Here is a 27,976-nt window from a genome sequence, read left to right on the forward strand (position 1 = left end):
AGCGGCTAGCAGTGAAGAATGTTCAAGGAAGGGTTTGTCCCCGATCACTACGACTCGGGGCTTGGGGAGCCTGGACTGCCATGAGCAAGGCTCGATTCACCACTACAGACAGGGAGTCAGAGACCTGAGTAGTGCGGAGAAGTCGGCAGTCGCGCCAGGTCAGGAAGCGCCGAAGCCGCAGGAAATCCTGGACTCCATCCCTGGATTTGTTCCAGTGTCGAAGATGGTATCCACGTCGCCGAAAACTTCCCGGAACTTTATGCCAAGACCGACTTATTATCTACGGTGTCCGGGAAGGTCCATGATTGTGCGACATAAAGGCAGAAGGGAGGAAGGCGCAAGCGCATTGGGGACTTGACTCTGAAAAGCGTCGAGACCAAGGTCTGCGGAGAGTAGGCTTGTAGCTCCTGCAGTTGCTCCTCCTCACCCGCCACAACCTGATTTCCTAGAAGGGCTCTGTCATCCAAAAAGATTTTCCATTGGCTTAGAGGAGGGAGGGCCCGTCTTCCCCCGTTATCCATTGGCTGCCCCTTCCGCCGCAAGTTGGGGGCGGGGTTAGGGCGCCTTTCGATTGCATCAGCTGGTCCAGCGGAGGCCAAGTGGCGCAAGCGCAGTGTTCCCGGGCACTAGCCCACCTGCGACCCGCCTCTTTGCTCTTCTCCTCTAGGCCGTCGCTTTCGGGTTCTCTGATCGCTTCGTCGTTCGCCAATGTTTGAGGAGAAAGCCAGCAGTCCTTCAGGGAAGATGGGAGGCGAGGAGAAGCCGGTGAGCAGACCTGGTGGAACCCAGAGACCAGCCTCGGACTCTCGTGGGTGCAGACGCTACCCTCACGGCGGGGGCAGGGGTCAGGAAGCAGGAAGCGGCTGGTACCGCGTGGGTCGGAGGAGTGGGGGACGGTGGGACTCATGGAAAGTCGGAACCCCCTTTGGGAACCGTCCATTCATAAATTAGGGTGGGGCCTTGCAGTTCATCTCTGGGTCCATTCTCTTTACAGATGAGGAAACAGACCTTGATTGAGCGACTTGTTCAGAGCCTCACATCTACAGTAGTTAAACGCGGAGACAGAATCAGAATCTTAGGCTTGGGGCTTCCAAACTCGGGTTTGTGGCTTACTGTAAGCGGGAAACATATTGCAGAGCCTTATTTAATCAATCTCCTAAGATCCTGCGGGGGTAAAGAGCTCCATTTTGAGGAAAGGAAAACCGAGTCCCTGAGATCTGACCCAACTTGTCCAAGTTTGGGTGGTTAAGTCTACATTTTGCCCGGCACTGAGCTGGGTGGTGGAGGTGGGAAGATGAGTAGGGCCCAGTTCCCCGACTTTGAGGGCCTCACAGGCTGATGTGTAAGAGACAGGAAAACAGCCCTAGTGCTTTGTGATCAGCTGTGTGGTATTACAGAAGAGGAAGCTTAGGAGGGCTCTTTCGAATTGAGTTTGGAAGAGTAATTTCACCAGGAAAACAGGCAGAACGGGGCTTCCCACATAAACGTAGGGAAGGCAGTGAAAAGGGGCACGCAGGTGAATTGTCTTTCGGGTTGTTTGCAAGAGATATGCCAGAAGGGTTAAAGGAACAGCAGTCAGAAAGATCTTAGGCAACAAGGATGTTTGATACTTGTATTCTATACATGAAGGATCTTAAGCAGGAAGATTGAATTTGTAAAAGTCACGCTGGCATTGGGGTAGAAGATGAGGCCACATGCAGAAAACTGTTGTAATAGTCCAAGTGAGAAGTGGTGGCATCTTGAGCTAAGGGAGCCTCTATCCCAAGTCTGTGACAGGACAAGTCACTTAAAAGCCAAAACTTTTTCTTGGTTGTCTACTCGGAATTGAATGGAGCACATTCTAAACCAAGTAAATTTAATTCTAGATGATAAATGGTGACAATACATAGTTTTTTTTTCACATAAAATGGTATTTTTACTGTTTTGTAACTTTTTTTTTTTTTGCTTAATAGGATGTGGTCAACAACTTTCCATGTCCATAAATATTCTCCTGTACTATTCTTAATTGGACTTAATATGTATGGTTAAGAAATATTACTTTTTCCTTCCTGTAATAGTTATACAACAGTTAATATTTATTTTGAGTACTAAGTACGGGTTTGGCACTGTATTAATGTATTCCATGAATTAACTCATTCAGTCTTTTGTGGTTTTTTATTTATTTTTGTTGTTGTTGTTGAGACGGAGTCTTGCTCTGTCACCCAGGCTGGAGTGCAGTGGCCGGATCTCAGCTCACTGCAAGCTCTGCCTCCCGGGTTTACGCCATTCTCCTGCCTCAGCCTCCCAAGTAGCTGGGACTACAGGCGCCCGCCACCTCGCCCGGCTAGTTTTTTGTATTTTTTTTTTTAGTAGAGACAGGGTTTCACTGTGTTCGCCAGGATGGTCTCTATCTCCTGACTTTGTGATCCGCCCGTCTCGGCCTCCCTAAGTGCTGGGATTACAGGCTTGAGCCACCGCGCCGGGCCCAGTCTTTTGTTTTTTGTTTTGTTTTGTTTTGTTTTTTCCGTGTCACCCAGGCTGGTGTGCAGTCGTGGGATGTCGGCTCACTGCAAGCTCCGCCTCCCGGGTTCACGCGATTCTACTGCCTCAGCCTCCCGAGTAGCTGGGACTACAGAAGCCCGCCACCACGCCCTGCTAACTTTTTTTTTTTTTTTTTTTTTTTTTGTATTTTTAGTAGAGACGGGGTTTCACCGTGTTAGCCAGGATGGTCTCGATCTCCTGACCTCGTGATCCGCCCGCTTCGACTTCCCAAAGTGCTGGGATTACAGGCCTAAGCCACCGCTCCCGGCCTCATTCAATCTTCTTAATAACGCTATGAACTGGGTTCTGTTATTATCTCCATTATACAGATGAGAAAGCAGGCATAGGAACAGTAACTTGCTCAAACCAAGTATCCCTTTTTTTCCCCTTTCTCAAACCCAGTATCCTATAGCAAATACTAATAACGCCTGTGCTGTTCTGAGTGAGTCAGGGACAGATCATTCCTGAGAAAGGTAATTCTGTAGCATCTGTTAACAATCCAGTTCTGCTTCCCAATTTTTGGGTTGAAATTTTAGATTACTTGTATGTAGATGTACATAACATATATACTCAGGGAAATAGAGAACAGTTGCCCACTCTCTTCCCAGTGTTGTAGAAAAGAGGTAATAGGCCTCAGGGTTCCAGAGAGACCTGTCGTAATGTCCCACCTCTACTACTTAATGATACAAGTGGGCAAGTTGCTTCTTTGAGCCAATGTTCTTGTTTATAAAACGGAGCCGTATTTAGAACCAGAAAAACTTTGTGGTGATTGTCTCTCTCTCTCTCTCTGTCACTACCCCTGTTCGTTTGGCAAATGATCAAAACCCAAATAATCTTATCAGAAATATAAAACTTATTTTATTATCTTTCAACTTTAAACCTGCACACACCTGCAGTTTTCTTTTTACCCAGTATACTTGATTAGTTACCTCACTTCTACTGTATGACAAAGGATCTGTTGAATCTAAATGAACCTTTAAAGTTTATTAAATCCAGACTCGTGGAGTAGGGGGGAATTTTAGCTCAGCATGAAATTAGGAGTCATATTTTAAAACTAGTTTTTTAAAAAATTATACAAGTAACATGTTTTATAGGATTTAAAAGACAATGACCAAAATGTCCATCAACTGATAAATGGATAAGTAAGCAATGGAATATTATTTGATAATAAAAAGGTACAATGACAAGTATTGATACATGTTACAACCTGATGATCTTGAAATTATTATGCTAACTAAAAGAAGCCTGTCACAAAAGACCACGTAATGTGTGATTCTATTTATATGAAATTCCTAGAATAGGCAAATCCATAGAAACAGAAACTAGATTAATGGTTGCCAGGGTCTGGAGTTGAAGGCAACAGGGAGTGAACTGCTAATGGGTACAAGGTTTCTTTTTGAGGGTGATGAAAATACTCTAAAATTGATGGTAGCGATAGTTGCACAACAGTGAATACCTAAAAACCATTGAATTGTATACTTTACATGGGTAACTTGTATGATATATAGATTGTATCTTAAAACTTTAAAAAACTAAAGGTCACAAACATGCAAACTAAGTAAAATCCCCCCCTTTACATTCCTGGCACAGGATTTATTACTTTAAAACTTTGTATGACTTCACTTACTTCTAATTGAAGCCTGTATTCCTTACGGTAACTTTTAGTTCTTCTGTGAGCATTAGTCTGTCTTACCTTGTATTACTTTCCAAAACAATCCTTCATTAATCAGCCTGGTTTAGTCATTTTTTCTCTCTTTAAATTTTAACGTTTCTGACAACAAGTTTATGTGTACATGTAGGACACATTGCCTCTATTCTCAAAATCCACCTGTTGAAATGCATTCCATCCTTTAAAGTTCTTACACTAGTCCTAGCTTATTTGACGTCTAATCATAGCGCTACTACTGTGTTCTTTTCTTCTCCGGGAGTTTCTCACACATGTATGCCTTACTTTCCCTGGAGAGACTAGGTTTACACATGGTAGAGATTGGGCCTTATATTTGCTTCTTCCATGGCTTTTGGTAGCACTGGTGGAATTCATGGGCACACTTTGTATTCAGTTTGTTTGTTTGTTTGTTTGTTTTTTCTGGAAATATGCTTACTGAGTCAACTGCATGCTTCCCTGTGGCCATATGTTTGGTATGTGGTCCAAGTAAACCTGAAGCGAGAGTCACGGGAATAGTTAAAATAAAATAAATGAAATTTGAGGAGTTAAACATCGTTAGTAACTCCTTCTTACTTTTTGAAGACTCGTCTTTATTGTAGTTGTTAACCTGTCTTTGCCAGTGATGAAATTGTTCAGTCTTTCAATATCAGATTTCCATTTTTTAAAAATTCAATAACAATTACTAAAATAACATTCTCAACACTTTTGCTGGGGCATCGCAGGGTGGAGGTGTCACATTAGATTAAAATATAAAACGTATTTTGCTTATTTAGATTGATGCTGGTGAAGAGAAGCGAAAGGAAGGAGGCAAAAAGAAGAACAAAGAAGGATCTGGAGATGGAGGTCGAGCTGAGGTAAAAGTTATCGCAGAGGGCTCTGTTATCAAAGGTTGGCAAATCACAGGGAACTTTCTGAGACTTTCTGAATGTGTAAGGATTCTAATGGTTTACATGGTGTTATAAGATGGTACTGGTTGGAAAAATCAGGAAGAAGAATTAGGAAAGGATAATCTGAGAGGGGAAAAAAGACTTTCAGGCTTTTGTTACTGTAAAAGGAAGCAACTGGCGTATGATTGTATAAGGTGATCTGATTGTGGGGTTGAATATAAAAATCAGAGAACAAAAGTTGAAGAGGAGACTGGTAATTATTTAGTTGCCAGACGTGATGCTAGCTCTCTGATTATTTCATTAAATGAGATGTTAAGGAATAGAGGCTTGGTGTTTGGGCTTACACTGAATACAACAAAAACCAAAGAAAGCCAGTTTTGTGACCGCCTCCTTGCCCTTTGTATCTGGACCTGCCCTAGGGTTGGCTTCTAAGCCAGGACAGATTCCCCTTAAGGCCTCTCAAGTCTGGAGAAAATGCTTTCCCTTCCCCAGGCTCACACTGAAAGGAACTGGCATATCAAAAGCCAACCTTAAATCAACCTGGTTCCTGAGTATTTTGCTTTTAGAGGCAGTTAAGCTTGTCTTTCTACTATATTTTTACTACTGTGAACTGTGCTTCACTTTTTGATTTAGTCATTAGAGCTGTTTTATTGGAGACTCTTTAGAAAGCTACCAGAAGGAAGAAGCACAAAGGAACAGCCTTTTTCGAAGTAGCACAATAAGCTGGCTTTTAAGAGCCACTTTTACAAACGCTGCAATTACTAAATGTATAGTGCCGTCATTTACTTTAGGGTAAGTTTATAGATGATCAAGTGTAGTGTTGCTTAGAACCCTACCTAACCATTTCTCTTACGGTTGATCAATTGATCAGTCTTCCGACCATTATACCCCACTGTAATTGTGAAGAAAATTGTTGATTGTGAATTTTAAAATTTGCAAGCAAATGGAAAAATGCATATGTTCCCTAATTTCTTTTTCATACTTTCAATACAAACATACATGCTGTTCCATCACAGCTTGAGAATTGACCTGGAAATAAGACAAAGAGTATAATTAGAAGACTCTTCTGAACAGAGAATTTTAAGTGGGACATGTGATTATTTATGTTTAACGATTGGTCTGGAAAAGAGTGTACAGTGAACTGTCCAAGACCTTGGCCTTCCCCTCCAAGGGCAACATGCAGGTTTTATTCATCTCTGCAGTCACAGAGCCTGACACAGAGGGTGTCTGCTGAATGAATGTTGAAGAGATTTTGACACGAAATTCTAATTGGGACATGCCAAGTGGCTATGATGATAAACACAGTTAAGATACAGAGGGTAGTGCTGGTGGGGAGGTTTATAATGATGCTTTAGAGTGGATGGAAGCAGGTACTGTGCATTCTTCTGAGGGGTTCAGATTATGGTTGTAGAATGACAGGCTCTGAGCTTTTAGTTAATTCATGGATTCTTCACCATTGAAGATTATGGACCGTTGTGGTAATTTGATGAAAAGCTCCCAAAGAACAACTGAATGACTAAAGAAAGGGAGGGACCCCTGTGGGTGGGAATTACAAGGATATTAGGGCCTGGTACAGTGGTGGGAGCCAACCACTCGAGACTGAGTGGGAGGATCACTGGAGCCCACGAGTTTGGGGCCGAAATGTGCTGTGAATGTGCCTGTGAATTGTCACTGCACTCCAGCCAGCCTAGGCAACATAGTGAAACCCTGTCGTTAAAGAATGGAAAGAAGGAGGGACGGAAGGAATTACTGGGCAGACAATGATTATCTTTTTCATTTGATATTATTTTCTATTATCTCCAGTCAGTTTTGTTTTGTTTCATTTTGTTTGAGACAGGGTCTCACTCTGTTGCCCAGGCTGGAGTGCAGTGGCCCAATCTTGGCTCACTGCAACCTCCGCCTCCCAGGTTCAAGTGATTCTTATGCCTCAGCCCCACAAGTAGCTGGGACTACATGTTGCGCCACCACATCTGGCTAATTTTTGTATTTTTAGTAGAGATAGGATTTCGCCATGTTGGCCAGGGTGGTCTCAAATTCCTGGCCTCAAGTAATCCATCTGCCTTGGCCTCCCTAAGTGCTGGGATTACAGGAATGAGCCTGGTCATTTTCTTAAGGATTAGATATTAGCTTGTACTCCTTTCAAATTGTATGTTGACATATATGGAGATGTTTTGATAGCATTATCAACATTGAACAAATGTTAAAATCTGTATTGCAGTAAGTCATTTTATATCTGATAGATTGAAATTCATTTGAAGATAGAAAGTCATGGCAAAATTAAGCAATCTCCTCTTCACTTTTGTATGCAGTGTTAATGTTCGTGTAATTTCAAGATGATAAATGCTGTAGATGTTAGTTCGACTGTTTTGTAACCACAGATTCATTGCCTTTTTGAAATGTTCGATAAATTATAGAGTCTCTGACAGTAGAGGAAGTCAGCTCTTTGATTGCTGTCTCTTTTTCTTTCTTTACCAAACCTTTAGAAACCTAAATTGATGTTTTATATAAAATATTTTTGTTAATTTTATCTACTATAGAAAGTAGTAGTATGATGTTTTATTATATTTGCTAATTACATATTTCAGGGTGATCTTGGCATCTTTGAATTCAGTAAATACTTTCCTTGAAGGGGAGACCTTAAGTCAAATACATTTGTGATTGGTTGTGAGTGGACATATAGGCCGACCAGCTACACAGACCATCACCTGGACATGATTAAAACAAAATGGAAAAGCCAGTTTATTGTTTTTATTTCCAGTATTGTTTATAGCTCTATTTGTAAAATAATTTTGTTAGGAAAGATCTTAAGAAGGCATCTTAAAAGAGAAAAGACCACTTGCTGTAAAATAATAGCAAAATGGTAATTGTCAATTCAGCATAACACTAGGGCATTTAGGCCGGCGCAGTGGCTGACGCCTGTAATCCCAGCACTTTGGGAGGCCGAGGCGGGCAGATCACCTGAGGTCAGGAGTTCGAGACCAGCCTGGCCAACATGGTGAAACCCCCTCTCTACTAAAAATGTAAAAATTAGCTGGGCGTGGTAGTGCACTCCTGTAATCCCAGCTACTCCTATAATCCCAGCTACTCGGGATGCTGAGGCAGGAGAATCGCTTGAACCCAGGAGGTGGAAGTTGCAGTGAGCCAAGATCATGCCATTGCACTCCAGGCTGGGGGACAAGAGTGAGACTTTGTCTGAAAAAAAAAAAAAAAAAAAAATAGGGCATTTAATTCCTTCTTTTACCTTCATTTAGGACCAAATTGAGGTAATGCCGGTGATTTTGGCAGTGTGTTTATTTACTACATTGAATCAATAGTCGTGGGTTTCTGTATTGTTTTTACTATTTCTTTCCCATTTCTAAATAGGAAAGCAATATTTACTGATTGTTTATTTCCTGATTTGTTGTCTTACAGTTGAATCCTTGGCCTGAATATATTTACACACGTCTTGAGATGTATAATATACTAAAAGCAGAACATGATTCCCTTCTGGCAGAAAAGGCAGAAAAAGATAGCAAGCCAATTAAAGTCACTTTGCCTGATGGTAAACAGGTTGATGCGGAATCTTGGAAAACTACACCATATCAAATTGCCTGTGGAATTAGGTATAAACTACACCCATCATGACATTCTATAGTTTGTGGCCTAACTAAGCTTCACTTTATTATCCTGCCATGTTTTATTCTTATAACATTTTTATGTTACTATTCAGTGTTTTTAATCTGTTTAATTTGGCCTACTTGGGATTTTTAAAAAATCAGAATGATACAGAGCTATGTAGTCAAAATTCAAAGTTAATTTCTGAAAGAGTTCACTTTGGTCTTGTGGGGCATTGTATATTTTTAGTCTTACTGTGATTATAAATGTTACAAAACCGAGTAGACGGTGTTTACCTATTTTGACTTAAATGCCTTAGTTTTGAAGTTAAAAATGAATCTAGATAATCTCACATGGAAAGGTTAAGAAACTTTATATGACACATGAAAAAAGTGTACTGTTTTTATAAATTCAACGAAGGACTATTCCTAGTCTTAAAACTTTTGTTGGGGTGGGAAGAAGTTATTTCAATTAAGTGAGAATTAGATGCATGTTTTGTAATAGGGGAGAAGTTTTCTTAATCTGATATGATTGGGATCAGTAATTGGTCACTTTATCAAAATAATAATTGGTAAAACATATATATATATGTCTTAAGCCAGATATTGGGAAACTATGGTCATAACCTGTTTGTGTACGTCCTAAAAGCCAAAAACAAAAATAATTCTTACATGTTTTAATAGTTGGAAAAAATAAAACAACTAAAAAGAATATGCAGCAGAAACCATGTTTGGCCTGCAAAGTGTAAAATATTTGTGTGGCCTTTTACAGAAAAAGCTTGCCAATCTTGGTCTTAAATGCTTCAACTTTAAATATGTGACCATATATGTATTCACTAACTTTATATGCCTATATAAAACAGTGAATATATATGTATGGCAAAGCTTTGGGGGATAGCGAGTACTAATTAGAGTTCTGACATTATCTTAACACATTTGAGAAGTGGTCTGAGCGCAGAATCCTTGCAGATTTTCATGTAGTTGTAGAGTCACACCTAACTTGACAATATTTTTGTGTGTGTGACTTGGATTTATCAAGCCTTCTCAAACATTCAACTTGGTTTTCATAGAAACCATAATTCCCTCATTGTATTATTTTATAATTATGTATTTTTAAGTTTATTTATAATTGTTATGTATTGAAATGAACCCTTTGATCTCACCACATGAATTATCATATGGTTGATTGTCATCAATTTTGTATTGTTGAACCAAACACGTAAAAGAACAAGCACAAAAACAGTTTGGGGAACCAGCATGGCTGATTCTTGGTAAGCCTATTATACAACTAGTAGAAGCAGAACCAGTTAGGCCTATGAGCCATGAGCCTCAACTGTACCACCGACATTGGTTAGTACTTTTTATAAAGTGAACAGAGTATTTCCATTCATTTGACAAGGGCTTCTACCTACAAGTACTTCTACCGTACTCCAAAGGAAGTAAACAGTTGTGATACCATGCAAGTTTCTATGTGAGAGCACAGAGAACTGGATAGACCTTCAAGTATCAGTTCAACCTTTCATTTTAGAGATAATTTTGAAGGTCAGGTTGATTAAGAGATTCTTCTGTTGTCACACAATGAGATTGTAGCTGTGTCATTAAAATTTAGGCTTCTGTTAGTCTGGGAACCTTTTCCCCTACCTTCTACAATGTTGATCTAGATTATGTTGTAATTTATCAAGTCTTCAGTTGAAAAATATTTTTCAAGAACTATAAAATTCTAAGTTGAATTACATAGCTGGGCACACTGGCTCACAGCTGTAATCCCAGCACTTTGGGAGGCCGAGGCAGGCAGATCACCTGAGGTCGGGAGTTCAAGACCAGCCTGGCCAACATAGTGAAACCCTGTCTCTACTAAAAATACAAAAATTAGCCAGGCGTGGTGGCACACACCTGTAGTTCCAACTACTTGGAGGCTGAGGTGGGAGGATAGCTTGAACCGGGGAGGTGGAGGTTGCAGTGAGTGGAGATTGAGCCACTGCATTCCAGCCTTGGTGACAGAGTGAGACTCCGTCGTGGAAGGAAAAAAAAAAAGGTTGAATTACATAAAACATTGATGGGCTTTAGCTCTGGAGTTAAGTCACTGATCTGCACTGAGAATACCTTAGGAAATTTTTACAAAAGTCCAGAATAACTTTTTGTTCTGTGAAAAATTATAACATTGATAACAGGCTATTTAAAGATTCAGATAATTAGTGGTGAATATGAAAGGGAAGGACAAAAAAGACATGTTCCATTTGCGTCAATAGATTTTTCTTTGAAGTTTTGTTTTGTTATAAATCTTTTTTTTTTTTTTTTTTGAGACGGAGTCTTGCTTTGTCGCCCAGGCTGGAGTACACTCACTGTACAGACGGCTCACTGCAAGCTCCGTCTCCCAGGTTCATGCCATTCTCCTGCCTCAGCCTCCCGAGTAACTGGGACTACAGGCGCCCGCCCCCACGCCCGGCTAATTTTTTGTATTTTTAGTAGAGACGGGGTTTCACCATGTTAGCCAAGATGGTCTCGATCTCCTGACCTCGTGATCTGCCCCCCTCGGCCTCACAAATTGCTGGGATTACAGGCGTGAGCCACCGCACCCGGCCATTTTGTTGCAAACCTTACAGATTATTTTACCCTTCTTTGAGAAATTGACATGATCCAGTATGGCCCCATGTGTAATCTACATTTTCAAAGTAACTCTATTCTTAGAATCTTGGGGCTCCATTTTGGATCGTAAGATAAAAGTCATGTTCTTCCCAAAGAATCTAGAGAATATGAGTAACCTTTTTATCAGTTCTTTAATCTCCTGAAAACTATTTTATACCAATATGATAAAATACATTTCTGTCTGCCAAATTCATGTTATGTTTTGTGAAATGCATGTATTTATTTTATTGGCTCCATCTGATCTCAGGAGGAAAGAAAACATTGTCTATAACCTATGGTAAAGTTAGTAGGAGCATTGAAAATAGAAAGGAGTTTGTTGTTTACCTTCTGTTTGGTTCTTCTTTCTTGATCCTTACATGGGAGAAGTTGTATACATTTGGTTGTAAACCTTTACACATAGAGAACCACCAACACAGCAAGCCCAGCTAGCTTAAAGCCTTCTAGTGGTAGGTTTCTTTGAGATTTACAGTGTAAAAGGTGTATACTTTTTCTTCACAGCTTAGAATGTTGCTTACCTTCGTTGAGATGTCCAGGCTGTTATAGACTATTATTTCTCTAGCTGTGCATTTAGATGTATAATCTGGCTCACCTTACTCAACTCTACTCTAGTCACACAGCTTCCTGCATAAACCTTTCTTCACTTGCACCTCTGCTTGTGTCTGTGGCCATTCCCTCATCTGGAATGCCATGGCCCCCCAGCTTTCTTCCTGTGAGTGCTTTATCCTCAAAGCCTTTCCAGATGACTCTGTCCTGTGCTGCTTTGCCTCCTCAGAACTCCTGTGGCTTTTACACTCTGTGTGCTCTGATATTTCATCATTTGATACTTTATGTTTGATATTGTATATTGGGTGTGTAATATTTTTACTCACATTATGAAAAGTTTTATTAAATAGTCTTTCATTTTACCTCTATATTATAAATATTATCATCTTAGGCATTTGCAGAATTTATTCTGAGGTTAGCATTGTCTGTCAAAGTAAGGAACCGGTGTACATTTTAAGCAAGAAGAGGAACAGAGAAGTATTTGGTAGGCCTTTCCCCCGCCCCCCCCTTTGGAGTCTAAATAGCTTACCTTTGTAGAAAGAGAAAGGTGGGTGTATTAAGAGAAAGCTGGGTGTGGTGACTTGTGCCAGTTGTCCCAGCTACTCTGGAGGCTGATGTTGGAGGATTGCTTGAGGCCAGGAGGCCAGCCTGGGAAACATAGTAAGACCCTGTCTCTAAACAATTTAAAAAAAAAAACTTATTTATTGGAGAAATTAAGATTAATCAAACCATTGGCAATTGATCGTGCTTATTTATCAGAGTTGCCATATCTGCTTAAACAGGAGGCATTCACTGTCAAATGATAGTGTTCTGCATTTTCAGGATCTTCCAGTTACATTCTTAGGTACATTTTTGGAGTTTGTTGTTTTTATTGTTATATTTCAGAAAAATAGAGATACATCGATAAAAGAATCAGTACATAATAAAAATAGTGTTTATTTTCCTGTTTTCAAATTAGATTCTTGTGTTCTTATATATGTATGGACATTTTTTTTCTTTTAAGTCAAGGCCTGGCCGACAACACCGTTATTGCTAAAGTAAATAATGTTGTGTGGGACCTGGACCGCCCTCTGGAAGAAGATTGTACCTTGGAGCTTCTCAAGTTTGAGGATGAGGAGGCTCAGGCAGTAAGTAGCTGATTTAGTATTCATTGAATTTTAGGATGCAGATTAATGTTTGCATCAGTTCAGTCCTGCTGCGATTGGGTGGCAAACAGTTATTGTTGCCTCATTGTCATATTTGAAATCTTCATTTTGTCCTTCATTTAGGGAACAGAATAAAAGTGCTTGCCTTAGAAAATAAAGAGGTGAAGCTGAATAAGTCTTTTCATTACTAGACACTTCAATAGGGAAAATGTTTTGGGAATTTTATTAAACATTGATTAAACAAGTAAAAATTGTTTTCTAAATTGTGAACACTATTTTATTTAATTTTAATTTTAATTTTTTTTTAAATGATTGAGTCTCGCTCTGTCGCCCAGACTGGAGTGCAGTGGTGCGCTCTCGGCTCACTGCAACCTCTGCCGCCCAGGTTCAAGCGATTCTCCTGCCTCAGCCTCCCGAGTAGCTGGGATTATAGGAGGATGCTACCACGCTTGGCTAATTTTTGTATTTTTACTAAAGATGGGGTTTTGCCATGTTGGCCAGGCTGGTCTCGAACTCCTGACCTCAAGTGATCTACCCACCTCAGCCTCCCAAAGTGCTGGGATTATAGGTGTGAGCCACTGCGCCTGGCCTCTAAACTATGAACACTTTAGCAAGATACGTACATTTGACAAATAAATTTGAACCTTACTTCAAAGCACTCCCTTTATTGGACAATTTCTGTATTTTTTTCTGTATCTTTTTCGTCTTAAGATGCAAATCTGCTGGATAACACTATAAAAGTCAACCTGCATTTGATGACAAGATTTTCTTTTTAATTCTTCATGGCTGTGTATCATATAAGGGGAAACAAAGTATTTTGTTTTAGTGATGATTGTTCACTTATGTATGTGGATTAGTGGTTTTCAAATGTATTTTGGAGTCCTCAAGTTTCTTATGAGAATTTTTTAATGTCACTTTGGTACCTTAATACTAAATCTTGAAAACATTGCTTTGGGTGTATTCTGACTCATCCCAGTGATTACTTTAAAACCAAGTAGTGCCATTTGGTTTCAGTGTACAGATGTTTGTCCTTATGTTTTGTCGTTGTGTTGTGGGGTCGGGTTGTACCACCTTTGTTTTGGGCCAATAACAACATATAATTTCTAAGTGATGTTCCATAGCCAGCTAAAGACCAGATCACAGTGTCTGAGACATGGTGCTGTGGGCACATTGACTCAGTAGAACCTGGGCCATTGCAGTCAATGAGATAGTCACGTTGTGAGAGCAATTGTTTTCAGAGAGCAAAATCAATGCTATTTAATTAGTGATGGCAAGTTTAGTTTCATTTGTTTGAAAACAGCTAAACCAGATGATTTCCAAAATAAAAATACACTTTAGTAATTGGAAGCCTTTTGAATTACTTTGGCTATGGATAGAAACACACAGTAGTTTATAGATTTAGAAATTTAGGATTTTATATATTGGGTTTACTTGTAATAAATATTATGTCTCTTTCAGGCAATCACCTTAATTGACAACTTGTATGCCAAGACTCAGACCATGCCATTTTTCTTTAAATTTTCAGGTGTATTGGCACTCCAGTGCTCACATAATGGGTGAAGCCATGGAAAGAGTCTATGGTGGATGTTTGTGTTATGGACCGCCAATAGAAAATGGATTCTATTATGACATGTACCTCGAGGAAGGGTAAGCTGTCAACTAGATAAAGAAAACTGAAGTCAGTGACTATGGATCCATAAGTTATTTTTAGAGTTCTCAGTAAAGGAGAAATGTTATAGCTCTCGCTGCTTCTTCATCACTTATGCCCATTATCGGTACTTGAAATGTTGCATTTTCCTTGAAGTAATAATGAGACCTCTATTATAGATTGATGGAGGTAGAGTCCTAAGGTGTTTTGGGAAATTCAGGGAGACTGGTCCTCCCCTCTCCTTTAAAACCTGGTGATGGAGTTGTGGGAAGGGGTCACTAGTGAGAAAGGTCTCCATGGATGACCAAGGTAGAAGCCACTGAAAATATAAAATGTAAAAATTACTTATGAAAAATGTTTTGTTTAGAATTCTAAGATATGATGCAATAGTCTAATTTTTTGATATTAAAACCCTTGAAGTATTCCAAATATTTTTTCCACATAAACATTTTTTGAAGCCATGATGTGATTCAAATGGAATGAAAAGATTATACTCTCTTCTCCTTCAGGGGTGTGTCTAGCAATGATTTCTCTTCTCTGGAGTCTTTATGTAAGAAAATCATTAAAGAAAAACAAGCTTTTGAAAGACTGGAAGTTAAGAAAGAAACTTTACTGGCAATGTTTAAGGTAAATTGAACCATAATGTGTGGCCCCCACCGTTAATATCATTTATTCATGTTAGTTGAAGTGACAGCACTGGAGTTCAGTGTACTAAGCTGAAGCGTATTTGGTTCTTTAGAAAACATTAAGTATTATTATTTTTATTTCATTTTTTTCCCTAGCAAACCATTCCTTCAACACATTTTTAAAACATGAAATATCAACATTTATATTCATACAGTGCTACATTTTACCTATAGTACTTAGAAGTAAAAATTAAAGGACAGTCTTTTAAAAGAATAATTTTTCCTGTTTTCAGTACAACAAGTTCAAATGTCGGATATTGAATGAAAAGGTGAATACTCCAACTACCACAGTCTATAGGTGAGAATATTAGATGTCATTAAATGTATCTGGTATGTATGTCATTTTGTGTTTGTTAAAACTCCTTTCATTTTATGTTTAGGTGTGGCCCTTTGATAGATCTCTGCCGGGGTCCTCATGTCAGACACACGGGCAAAATTAAGGCTTTAAAAATACACAAAGTAAGCAATGTAACTTTAAAGACTATGTGAGTGTATCTGTCTGGAATAGATATGTGTTTACACTTTCACTGATTTCTCTTTACCATTTTCTGCTGCACATGAAACGATGTTTTCTCATGCTGTCTATTGACTGGGAGCTGTATGCCATCAGGTTTTTATAATTGAAATCCCTCAAGGGGTGACTGACTTGCTGTCATTACCAGAGCAAGCCCAGGGGATAGAGGTTTTACAAAATCATACAGCATGGGCCATCCTGGCTCTATAAAAGCTTTGAGACTCACTAGGAGTATGTGCTTTTGCCCTTTGTATGTCTAAATTAATAATTTCCCAAGTTGTTCTTTTTAACAGAACCCAGTTTTATACTATTTCATAGACATTTTGTGGAGGTTATTAAAATGCACTTTAAATCAAGAGAATAATTGAGTCATTTCAAGATTTTTTTTATTGGCTCATTTCTATTTTTGCTCAATCGTTTTGTGAGAAATGCCTTTGCAGGCAAAGTAATGTTTGTGGAATTGTGGTTAAGTATTGAGGGGTGGGCAGTTTTGGGGGTGTTGGGGTGTAGAATGGGTCTCACTGTGTTACCCCAAAAAGACAGCGTAGAGGACCACTTGAGCCTGGGAAATGAGGTTGCAGTGAGCAGAGATTGTGCCACTGCACTCCAGGCTCAAGCGGTCCTCCCGCCTCAGCCTCCTGAGTAGCTGCGACCATAAGCACATACCACCATGCCTGGGTAATTTTCCTTTTTTGTGTGTGTGTGTAAAGAACAGGGTCTCCCTGTGTTGCCGAGGCTGGTCTCGAACACCTGGGCTCAAGCGATCCTCCTGCCTCTGCTTCACAGAGTGCTGGGATTATAGGCGTGAGCCACTGCACCCACCTGCAAATTGAGGGAGGGGCATTTTCGAGGGAAGTAAACAGCCAACTTTGTGCTGCAGAATGAGTAACTACTCTAACAAGGCCTCAAAGCAATTGTGAGTTAAAATAAGTGAGATGTTTACAAATTTGAATGTTGTTTCATGGTTAATCCTTGTTTTCAGAATTCTTCCACATACTGGGAAGGCAAAGCAGATATGGAGACTCTGCAGAGAATTTATGGCATTTCATTCCCAGATCCTAAAATGTTGAAAGAGTGGGAGAAGTTCCAAGAGGAAGCTAAAAACCGAGATCATAGGAAAATTGGCAGGGTATGTTCAAGAACAATGATATGTGTAGACTGAGTTGTTTTGAACTTCATTTGAAGTTTGAAATTTAGCTGTATGAAGTACTAGGAATTTTGTTTTGAAGAGATGCTGTAGCTTTTTAGTAACTGGTGCTATGTCCTGTACGAACTATAAATACTTGCTGATTGTCCACATTATCTGCCTGGAGTGGGCTCAGTACCACACAAAAATGCATTTGAACTACTTTTATTCAGAACAAACGCTGATGATCTACAGTTTTCTGTAAAAGAAGTATAACAGCTTCTCGTAGAGCTGGGAGAACTAGACTTTGGAAACCATCTAGTCTCACTGACTCATTTAAAATGTGGAAACGGAGTCCCACAGAGATTAACCTACTTGTTGCCCAAGGTAACACAGCGTGTCACACACAGATCCTGTGCTGTCATTTCCTCTACCCATTATCTCTGTTACTGCTGAATGTCCTCTAAACTGGAAGTTAGGCTAGATAAAACTTTCCTCTCTAAAATAGGCACTCCGTGCCAGGGGTCCTTGGCTGTTAGGTTATGAAGCTTGAGCTGAAGCTAGCAGCCAGTGCCTTGCACCCCTGACTACCTGACTTTCCAGCCATGAGGCAGCCAGCAACGATTGGTGGGCCCTTCCCTGAGGGCTTTTGGGCACTTGGTGAGGGGGATGTTGGGCAAGGAGGTAGGAGGGTGTGTTTCTTTCACCGTGACCCAAAGTCAGCCAACTTTACCATCATCTATTTCATTATCCCAGTCTCCTTCCTGACACTCCTATTAAGAAAATAAATAAATAAAATGAAAAAACTTTCAGATCTTGGAGCTTTAAGGAATTAAGAACTATAAGAGGTACTGCAGTGGATAGAGAACTGAGGGACCCTTCCTCCCTGCCACTGTTGGGGAAACTTGACTGGATTGAGGAATATAACAAGCAGGGCATGTGTTACACGTCTGCCAAATTGTAGATCAGCTGCAATTCTGTACCACCAGAAACACTGACATGGTTTCTTTGATTCAGAGTTGGCACTGATTGAAATATGGGACATCATGACCGTATTCTGAGCTCAAGAACACTGAAATTCATGTATATACACACACACATATACATGACGTACATAAATATTCTTTTGCTTTTCTTTTACCCAGGACCAAGAACTATATTTCTTTCATGAACTCAGCCCTGGAAGTTGCTTTTTTCTGCCAAAGGGAGCCTACATTTATAATGCACTTATTGAATTCATTAGGGTAAGTCATATTTATTGCTTTCTTCTTTAGATTTAGGGTATATGATCATTTTTATTAAATAAGGTCTACTAAAAAGGAAGATAATCTCTATTTGAGAAGAAATATATAAAACAGTAAGTAAAAGTAGAAGTCTGTGGCCTCATAAATCATCCCTAGTAGTTGATTTTGCTCATATACATATGGAAGCTGGTGAGCTTGAAGGGGCACCCGTGGTCCTTGACACAGGAGCTCTGTGCCCTCTTTGACTTTGATCATTGATTTCTATTTTCTTTGAAAAAACGGTTTTTACATTGCTTTTTTCCTTTGTAAATTATGAAATGTTTCAAGTATAACTTTATAGAGAATAGTATATCCAATATCTTGTGTACTTACTACCCAAATTTAACAAAGATTCATTTTGAACTATATTTGCTTTTTTTTTGTTCACGATATTAAAAAAAAAAATAGTTGTTTAAAAAGCCTCTCTTTAGGACCCAGTTTTGATCCATATACCTCCATATACTGCTATATATACCCATATACTGGTATACCATATACCAGCTTTCTAGAAGAAACTACTGTTTTGAAGTTGACGTGGATTCTTTTTGTCCATGTTATTTACATCTAGCCTGTGTATGTGTACCCTTAAATTATTTATGTATTTGTGTTACATATAGGAAGCCTCATTGTGTATCAGACTGCCTTGTGATTTATTTTTAGAGACATACAAATCCAGTTTATTTTCACGTGCTACATGTTATTTTGTTATGTAACTACCACAATGTGCTCAACCCTTTTCTGATGGACACTGATGTATAATTGTCCCTTATTATCAGCCATGCTGCAGTAGCATTGCTTTTATAAGCCTCCTTATGTACATGTGGCAAGAGTTTTCTCTTCGGTATATACTTAGAAGTGAGATTTCTTAATCATGGCATGTGTGCATCGTTCTCATGAGAGAGTATAAAATCTCTCTTTTAAGTTTTTACTCCCACTTGAAGTATGAGCATTTATTTGCCTACACATGTTTCTGTTTATTTTCTATCAGAGTGAATATAGGAAAAGAGGATTCCAGGAGGTAGTCACCCCAAACATTTTCAACAGCCGACTCTGGATGACCTCGGGTCACTGGCAGCACTACAGCGAGAACATGTTCTCCTTTGAGGTGGAGAAGGAGCTGTTTGCTTTGAAACCCATGAACTGCCCAGGACACTGGTATTCGGCAGCTTTGAATTTCTACTGAAGATTTTCACATGCTACAATTCATCCTGGGTGGTTCTCTCCTTTAACAACATTTTCATTAAAAACAAATTATGTGATCAGAAGAGCATTTAAAAGCAACATCATTGTTGTATTACATCTTCTGTGCCTCATTAGATCCCCAGATCTATTTTTTTTTTTTTAAGAGGTCTTCCACTGGAGTGCTGGGACTGCAGGCATATGCCACCATGTCCAGCTGATTTTTAAAATTTTATTTCTGTAGAGATGAGGTCTTGCTATGTTGCTCAGCCTGGTCTCAAACTCCTGGCCTCAAGCTATCCTTCCACCTTGGCTTCCCAAAGCTCTGGGATTACAGGCATGAGCCACTGTGTCCCGCCAGATCTCCAGATCTATGGGCATTCAGTAATGGTACTGGGATCACAGCAGTGACCAAGGCAGAATATAAAAGAGGAAGATGGAATATAGGGGTGTAACAAATTATCTAGTGTGTTGTTGTTTTTAAAGAAACTTGTTCTGTCAAAACCTGCTAATGACTCAGCATTCTTGGAAAATGTTCCTTGTCATGAGGCCGCTCTGCTTTCTATCTTTGAAAGTTGGGTGAAGAACAGCTTAAGGGAAGACACAGGAGAGCTGTGGATACAGGTAACTCAGTGTCCGCAGCAACTATTAGCCAGGCATGGAGGGCAGAGGAGGTGAGAGAAGAATCTTTGTGAAGAAGCTGTATTATAGGCCAGGAAATCAACTAAGTTCCTTCTTAATTTTCCCAGATTCTTCAGTTGTTGGAATACATTTTTTATTCTTCACTGTGGTTCATTGAATTATAACTTATTTGCTATTTTATTCATGCAGATGCTTTTACTGCTGTATGAAGCCCAGAATTTGAGAAATGTTGCTTGGATGGACAGCTAGAATCAGTGGCTGTTTGACAACATTTCATATAATTAAATATAACATTACACAAGCAGTTTTATTCTTAAGTGTCCGTGGACTTTTCTTTTTCTCTTCAGCCTTATGTTTGATCATCGGCCAAGGTCCTGGCGAGAACTGCCTCTGCGGCTAGCTGATTTTGGGGTACTTCATAGGAATGAGCTGTCTGGAGCACTCACAGGACTCACCCGGGTACGAAGATTCCAGCAGGATGATGCTCACATATTCTGTGCCATGGAGCAGGTATGAGACCCTGGGGAATAAAATACTTTGAAAGAAGTGTCAAGAAACTCAAGGAAAATAACTACTGTTTCTTTTTTCTTTTTTTTTAATTTAAAGATTGAAGATGAAATAAAAGGTTGTTTGGATTTTCTACGTACGGTATATAGCGTATTTGGATTTTCTTTTAAACTGAACCTTTCTACTCGCCCGGAAAAATTCCTTGGAGATATTGAAGTATGGGACCAAGCTGAGAAAGTAAGTGGTATTTTTCAGCATGCTTTTGAATACTGTTTGAAATTGGCTTGTTCCGAGATGTAAGAAAGCCAAGCCTCTTTAAATGGATAAAAGGAAATTGGAAATGGTTCCTAGGTTTGAGTAAGCTAGTTTTTTTCTTTGTGTATTTTAGGAATGGTTGAATTTAATGGCTTTTTTCAGTTATCAAGCTATAAGCTTTAAAAAGGGGTTGATGTGAGCATATGTTCAGGTGGACAAAATTCTAAAGCAGAGAATATTGATCTATGAAAGTAATTACTGTATTTTTAGTCTCAGGCTGGAAGAAGGGAAATTGCAATTAAAAAAAATTTTTGCTTTATCCTCAGCAACTTGAAAACAGTCTGAATGAATTTGGTGAAAAGTGGGAGTTAAACTCTGGAGACGGAGCTTTCTATGGTCCAAAGGTGAGCACTGAAGTGTATTCGGATAATATGATTTTCACTTGTGGATGAAGAGGATATGGCTTCGAAAGAAGTTGGGAAAAAGAAAAATCAGCCCTAATCCAACTATTGAACTCCACGTTAGTATCACTGGCATTTTATAATAACCCAGTCTTTGCCTCTTAGATTGACATACAGATTAAAGATGCGATTGGGCGGTACCACCAGTGTGCGACCATCCAGCTGGATTTTCAGTTGCCCATCAGGTTTAATCTTACTTATGTAAGGTGAGTTTCTGGTGTCTGCTCTGAATATTCTCCAGGGATATATGGGGGAAAATATATATATATGATAAGGCAAAACAAATTCTTTTTCTTTGTAGCCACGATGGTGATGATAAGAAAAGGCCAGTGATTGTTCATCGAGCCATCTTGGGGTCAGTGGAAAGAATGATTGCTATCCTCACGGAAAACTATGGGGGCAAATGGTAATTTTTGTCTTTTTTTTTTTTTTTCTGATTAGTATAAATTGGCTACAAGAAATGTCTACTTTTTGATTTAATTATCAGATGGAAAGGGAGAATGATTGCAGTCAGTTGCTTCTAACTAATGACAAGTGTTCACTAAAAAATAAGGAATCATAATCTAAACACAAACTTTTTATGCTAGTAGTAATTAATTCCAGAACTTGGTTTGTTTGAATGTTGTGTAATACTTTCTAATTAGGGATTAGTATTCTGTTAAGAAGTATACTTATTGTTTTGGATGCTTTTCTGGTAACTTTGTTTTGGGATTTAGATGGCTTTGCTGGGTTTTACGTAGATAAATGAGGAAGCTTATGGCTTTTTTCGTTCAGCCTTGCTAATCATAACAAGCAAGTATTTTGACATCTTTTAAAAGCCAAGCGTTTTTTAAAACAGATGCCAAACTAATCAACATTTTGTGATTCGTTTCTATGAGGTTACGTTTTTGTTGGCAAGATACATGGCCACATAACTTTCATCTTACTTCTTAAGCAGTTTTTTTCTGGACCCACAATGCATTTGAAAGCAGCACAGGGTTATAAAAGCACCCATGTGTAGAGCCTTCCATATTAATCTCATTGATTTAACACTTTTGTAGAATGATGTACATTGGTTTAATCTTACATTACTGTCATTTCAGTTTTATTTGAACTTGGTTACTTCAGAAATTAGAACAGTTTTTCATACTGGTCAATGATATAATCTCTTTAGATTTTTCAAAGTCAGATAAAGTGTGAGACACATGCTCTATAAGGTACTTCAAGAATTAAGGGAGTCCTCAGCTAATTGCTCTGCTAAACTTGTTGTAGGTGGGGAAAAGTCCATGATTAGGGTAGAATTTAGTGCCTACTTTAGCCTTTTGCCTGATGTTTGCCTGATATAACAGAACAACTGAAAATAGAGGAATGATGGAGAGAAACATTAGCCTGATGTTTGCAGCATCAGAAGCATTTGACACTTGAATTGCTTCAAAGGGAGAATTGGATGGGCTTATTTTTTAATAAGTAGTGAAAACTCTCATTTTTACCAAGTGCCATAACCAGTTATTATCAGTTACAATTTGCTGAGTGGTGCAAAATGGATTTTGAATAAACTGAGGACACTGTGTCCCCGTGAAGAATAAGTAATAAAATACTCGAACAATTAATCACTACATGCAGTTATTAAATAATTTGTTACCCCCTCTCACAGTGTTTTGTGATGTATTAAAGTGTGAGGCATAGTCCTATCCTCAACTGGTTTTGCTATCTGCTTAGCAAGACAAATCGTAGTTACAGACTTTCCTTATGTAGGGTTAGTTTTCTTCTGCATCTCCTCGCCTTAATCTTTATTGGATAGGATTTTTCATTTTGGGGTTTTTTAAGCCAAGTTTTAAAAGTAGTCCTTACATGTTCCAGGAAAAGATACTGAAGAGTAGACTAAGAAATATGCTGTCCCTGTTTAGTGAATGTGCCCACATCTACACTGAGTATTTTTATTCTCTTTCAAAGGCCCTTTTGGCTGTCCCCTCGCCAGGTAATGGTAGTTCCAGTGGGACCAACCTGTGATGAATATGCCCAAAAGGTAAGCCTTAGATGTGAATTTTCTTTCAACTTAGTATCTGTTAAGCTTTTCAGATCACATAAGCCCTATATTCTTGGTGAATCGAGCTGTTGTGATGTAGAGAAATGTTACTATTTTTAATCTTTGTTAAGCCTGAATAGATTATATTTCTTCTGTAATGCTTTTCTACATGATTCCATAATCAGAAGACATATTTGGATAGTGTTTTAGGTACACTTGTATATTTTATTGTATTCATTTTAAGAGATGGGATCTTCCTCTTGCCCCAGCTGGAGTGCAGTGGTACAATGCCTGGCTCACTGTAACCTCAAACTCCTGGGCTCATGCAGTCCTCGCACCTCGGCCTCCCAAGTAGCAGTGACTACAGGCAGGAGCCGCCATACCCAGTTACACTTGTATATTTTAGTATTTAGTATTTTAAAAAACCAAATTAGCAAATATCAGGTACTTCAGTATGATAGGTAAATTCCAGTTCAAAATACAGTTGAAGCTGCTCTTTGACTCAAAGAGTAATTTTGCTTCATTTTAATGTAAATTTCTTCAGCTATTTGAAACTTTTTTCCAGGTTAGTAGCATAGCAGACCAGTGTCTTGCCCCTACCCCCAAAAAACGTAACCAACAAATGTATAACCATTCATAACTTCACTTTAAAGCATATAACAATCTGTTCTGCCGTAGTGAAAATTCCATACTAAGGAATTTCAAATTATTAAAAGTTGATCAGTGAACAATACCATAACATCAAAGCCATCCTGTCTCCATACCATCAGAATAAACCACACTCAGGTCTTAATTACCCTTAAGAAATAAATGAACTTGAGCATGGAGTGCATACCTGTAGTCCCAGCTACTTGGGGGCTTGAGGCAGGAGGATCTTTGAGGGTTCAGGGTGTGATGATTGTGCTTGTGAGTAGCCACTGCATTCCAGCCTGAGCAACATAGTGAGACCCCATCTCTTAAAAAAAAAAAAATGAACACTAAACCATCTAGTAGATAAACCATTCAGACTATTCCTATTACTATTACTGCACACAGTAGTTTTAGTTACAAATGATGAGAATCAAAGTTAATGTTCTAGGGTTGAGTGCACTTTGTCTTATTTGTATGTGAAAGCTCACACAGTAGGAAAAAGTTCTGTATTGGTTAACTGAGTTCTCAACTGGAGACATCACTGACTTCCCCACTTCCCTTTGGGGGTAGGGTGATACTCCAGATTACGTGGTGGTAAGTTTTTCGTTTGTGGGGAGAGAAGACAGGGCAGTACTCCCGATACCTAATAACTGTAGAGTAGACATGTTAAACACCCTGTAATTATCAGGCCACTTCCCTAACTGCAGAATTGCCCATCTCACAGGCACACACAGGACCCATGTTGAGAAAAATGAAAAAAACTGATGCTTTATTCTTTAAAGTAGTTATCAGTTGAAGATGTAGACCTATCTTGGCATTCTAAAATTCTGTAACGACCCTTCTGAAATGGGTGTTACAAAATTTCAACAGGTTAATTGGTTTGTGATCACTATGGCTTAAAAATCTACTAGTTAATATGCTAAAGCTTGTGCACAGTATAGGCAAAGTCACCTAGATTGTTTCAAAAAGTATACCTTATAGAAATAAACATTGACATACATAAATAACCCTTGGTTTACACATAACTCGCATTTGAGAAATGAATGTGTTGTAGATCATTTAGAATCCTTTTCAATCAAAAATTGAAAGAAATATTTTGTCACCTAGGTCAACCGGAGAATGCTGGTTTTACTGGTGATTCTTGAGTATGGTAGTTACTGTTTCACCTTCAGCTGTACTTAAGATGTTTTCCTGGAAAAATTCATTCTGCTTTCTGACCAGGATTTCCAGAAACTCTGACCCTTCTTCTAAGTGGTCTGGGTGGAATTGTGGTGATTCTGCTAGTCGACAGTATAACTTCTGTGTCTACAAAAAGATGATAGACAGTCACTGCTCACATTGGCTTTTTGTGAAAGCCCAAGGATACTGTCCCTATGGCAGAGATGAGGAAGGAACACCAGCTTCCTCCAACTCTTCTGTTCTTCCTTTGGGTTAATGGCCACTGTAAGGAAACAGTTTTCTGCCAGGTGTGGGGTGATTTGAATGTAAAATGCCCAACTCTTATAGCAGGTTGAACAGAAACATTTTTTTTTTTTTTGAGACGGAGTTTCACTCTTGTTGCCCAGGCTGGAGTGCAATGGCGCGATCTCAGCTCACAGCAACCTCCGCTTCCTCAGCTCAAGCGATTCTCCTGCCTCAGCCTCCCAAGTAGCTGGGATTACAGGCATGCACCACCATGCCCCGCTAATTTTGTATTTTTTTAGTAGAGACAGGGTTTCTCCATGTTGGTCAGGCTGGTCTCGAACTCCCGACCTCAGGTGATCCGCCCGCCTTGGCCTCCCAAAGTGCTGGGATTACAGGCATGAGCCACCAGGCGCGGCGAAACATTTTTTAGACTCATTGTTACTTTGTTCTAATCTAAATTACTTTTAGACTATTAAATATTATTCTATTTTGAAGTTAAGGGACTAATGCCTATGATAATCTGATAAACTTTCTGATACTCAGAAGTTAAGATTTATTCAGTTGAAGATCATTTTTTTCAGGTGTTGATCATGTGATATTTTTCATATCTGTAATCTGAGGTTCATATGAAATGATAGTGAAATAAAATTATTCATTTAGGTCTTTTTGTCATGTTAATAGGTTATCATGTTAATGGGAAGTTTAGTTAATGTAAAATTAATAAAATGTAATCTAGTGTATTGCTTTTTTGGAAAAGAAGAATACTGAAGATATTGTTTACTTAATACACATGACCTGAGGTAGTAAAGAGGAGCTAGCCTTTTTCTCAAAAAGGGGGGAAAAATGGCAGTGAATAATATTATCTAAGACAGTTTTGCCAGCTTTAAATTGCTGGAAGTTCACCCAGGAAGTCCTGATCCCTGTGTTCAGTAAAATCATGTAAGATCAAAATATAATTCTAATTTTAGATCTGACAAATTCTGTATCTCTGTTACAATAGGTACGGCAACAATTCCATGATGCCAAATTCATGGCAGACATTGATCTGGATCCAGGTTGTACATTGAATAAGAAGATTCGAAATGCACAGTTAGCACAGTATAACTTCATTTTAGGTAAGAATGGAAACTTAACAAAGAAAATTTGCCAGACATCAGGAAAATCTACTGAAACCTTGAGACAGACTTAAGTGAATTGTAATCAAGAATTTAGTTCCTTCCAGTCCTGATTTTTTTCTATTATATATTTTAATACATAATAACTATAAAAATAGGCTCTTGCATACATACTGGTTTTTTTGGTTGTTTTTTTTTTCACTTAAATAATCATGGATGTTTGTGAAAAAATATTTTGCTATATCAAGGATGAAGACACATTGTTTTAAATACATCTGTTTGATTACTTTCTTAAGATAATTCCTCATGTGGAATTACTTGAAAAAGATATTCATGATGTTTAGGGTTTTATTATTATTTTAAGTTGTCTAGATTGACTCAATAAGCACAGTAGTAGTTTTAGATATTGCAAAGAGTTTCTTTTAAATATTAACACGTGGTCACTTGTACCTTTTAATGTGTCAGAAGCTATGGGGTGGGTCCTAGGATCATTTCTTTTCAGATGTTCAGTGTGAATCCTTCCATATCTTAGATTAAGTCTGACAAAGCTTTGTGTATTTGTTTTAGTTGTTGGTGAAAAAGAGAAAATCAGTGGCACTGTTAATATCCGCACAAGAGACAATAAGGTCCACGGGGAACGCACCATTTCTGAAACTATGGAGCGGCTACAGCAGCTCAAGGAGTCCCGCAGCAAACAGGCAGAAGAAGAATTTTAATGAAAAAATTGCCCAGATTGGCCCCATGGAAAAGGAGGAGCAGTGTTTCCATAACATTGACTTTATACTCTGAAATTGTCAATTTATGTTGAACTTGAAGGAGTTTGGCAGAGTCCGAGTAGGTCAACCTGCAGGCGTAACTATTTTTGACCTAGTCAGTTTTTAAACAATGTGCATTTGAAGGAGTTAATTAAAAGAGCCAATAAAATGATTTTACTCATTCAGTATCTGAGTACTGGAAATGCTTTAGTATAATGAGGAAGAACTTTTTTGTAAATTTAATGCAATTGAAAAAGTTTTAAATTCAATTAAGATAACTAGAATTGGATTATGGTATAAAAAAAATTATTCATATCAGTTTCAAGACTGCTCTGTGAGTCAATTCTTAATAAATTTCCTTTCATATATACATATATCCTGTTCTGTGCCTCTGGAGAACCCTGACTAACACACATGGGTCACTTCAAAGAGAAGCTAATTTGCATAGATTAATTTTCACTTTAATAAAGGAACTAAGATCTTTAATCATAGAGGGGTTTTCTTTTGAAACTTTGTAATTAAGCCTTGCTTCCAAATAGCTTCAAAATTAGCTTTTGATAGAGTTGTAATTTTTATGTGTCTGAAGGAAATTTAATTTTATACTTAAACCAGACTCAACATTTAGAGAAGCTTTACAAATCGTTCAAAACTTGGGATAAAAAAATATAATAAAGGCATAGTTTAGTGGGACTGGAAATCAAAGGTTTCTTTTGATCTAACTAACACCTACTTAGCTTAGTCCTCACTTCTAGTGGAATCATTAGAG

The 27,976-nt window shown here is 38.6% G+C and overlaps 1 protein-coding gene across 7 annotated transcripts; it reads left to right on the forward strand.

Moving 5' to 3' along the window:
- The first annotated feature begins 301 nt into the window (after positions 1-301).
- Positions 302-27,526, forward strand: TARS (threonyl-tRNA synthetase). Of its 7 annotated transcripts, none has more exons than XM_025387229.1 (20): positions 302-396; positions 668-765; positions 4,960-5,040; positions 8,485-8,675; positions 12,859-12,982; positions 14,526-14,647; positions 15,158-15,275; positions 15,568-15,632; positions 15,715-15,793; positions 16,831-16,977; positions 18,120-18,218; positions 19,246-19,412; positions 20,426-20,588; positions 20,685-20,822; positions 21,167-21,244; positions 21,407-21,507; positions 21,603-21,707; positions 23,234-23,306; positions 26,341-26,455; positions 27,023-27,526. In XM_025387229.1, the coding sequence occupies exons 2-20, from the start codon at positions 709-711 to the stop codon at positions 27,169-27,171; spliced, it is 2,172 nt and encodes a 723-aa protein (XP_025243014.1). In that variant the 5' UTR covers positions 302-396; positions 668-708; the 3' UTR covers positions 27,172-27,526. The 7 variants fall into 7 exon arrangements, with proteins under 7 accessions (XP_025243014.1, XP_025243013.1, XP_025243018.1 ...); XM_025387228.1 differs by adding an exon at positions 11,922-12,025 and having other exon boundaries at positions 376-765; positions 12,864-12,982; XM_025387230.1 differs by adding an exon at positions 6,282-6,401 and having other exon boundaries at positions 381-765.
- Positions 27,527-27,976: the final 450 nt, after the last annotated feature.

The sequence above is a fragment of the Theropithecus gelada genome, chromosome 6, assembly GCF_003255815.1.
Source record: "Theropithecus gelada isolate Dixy chromosome 6, Tgel_1.0, whole genome shotgun sequence".
Lineage (NCBI taxonomy): Eukaryota > Metazoa > Chordata > Mammalia > Primates > Cercopithecidae > Theropithecus > Theropithecus gelada.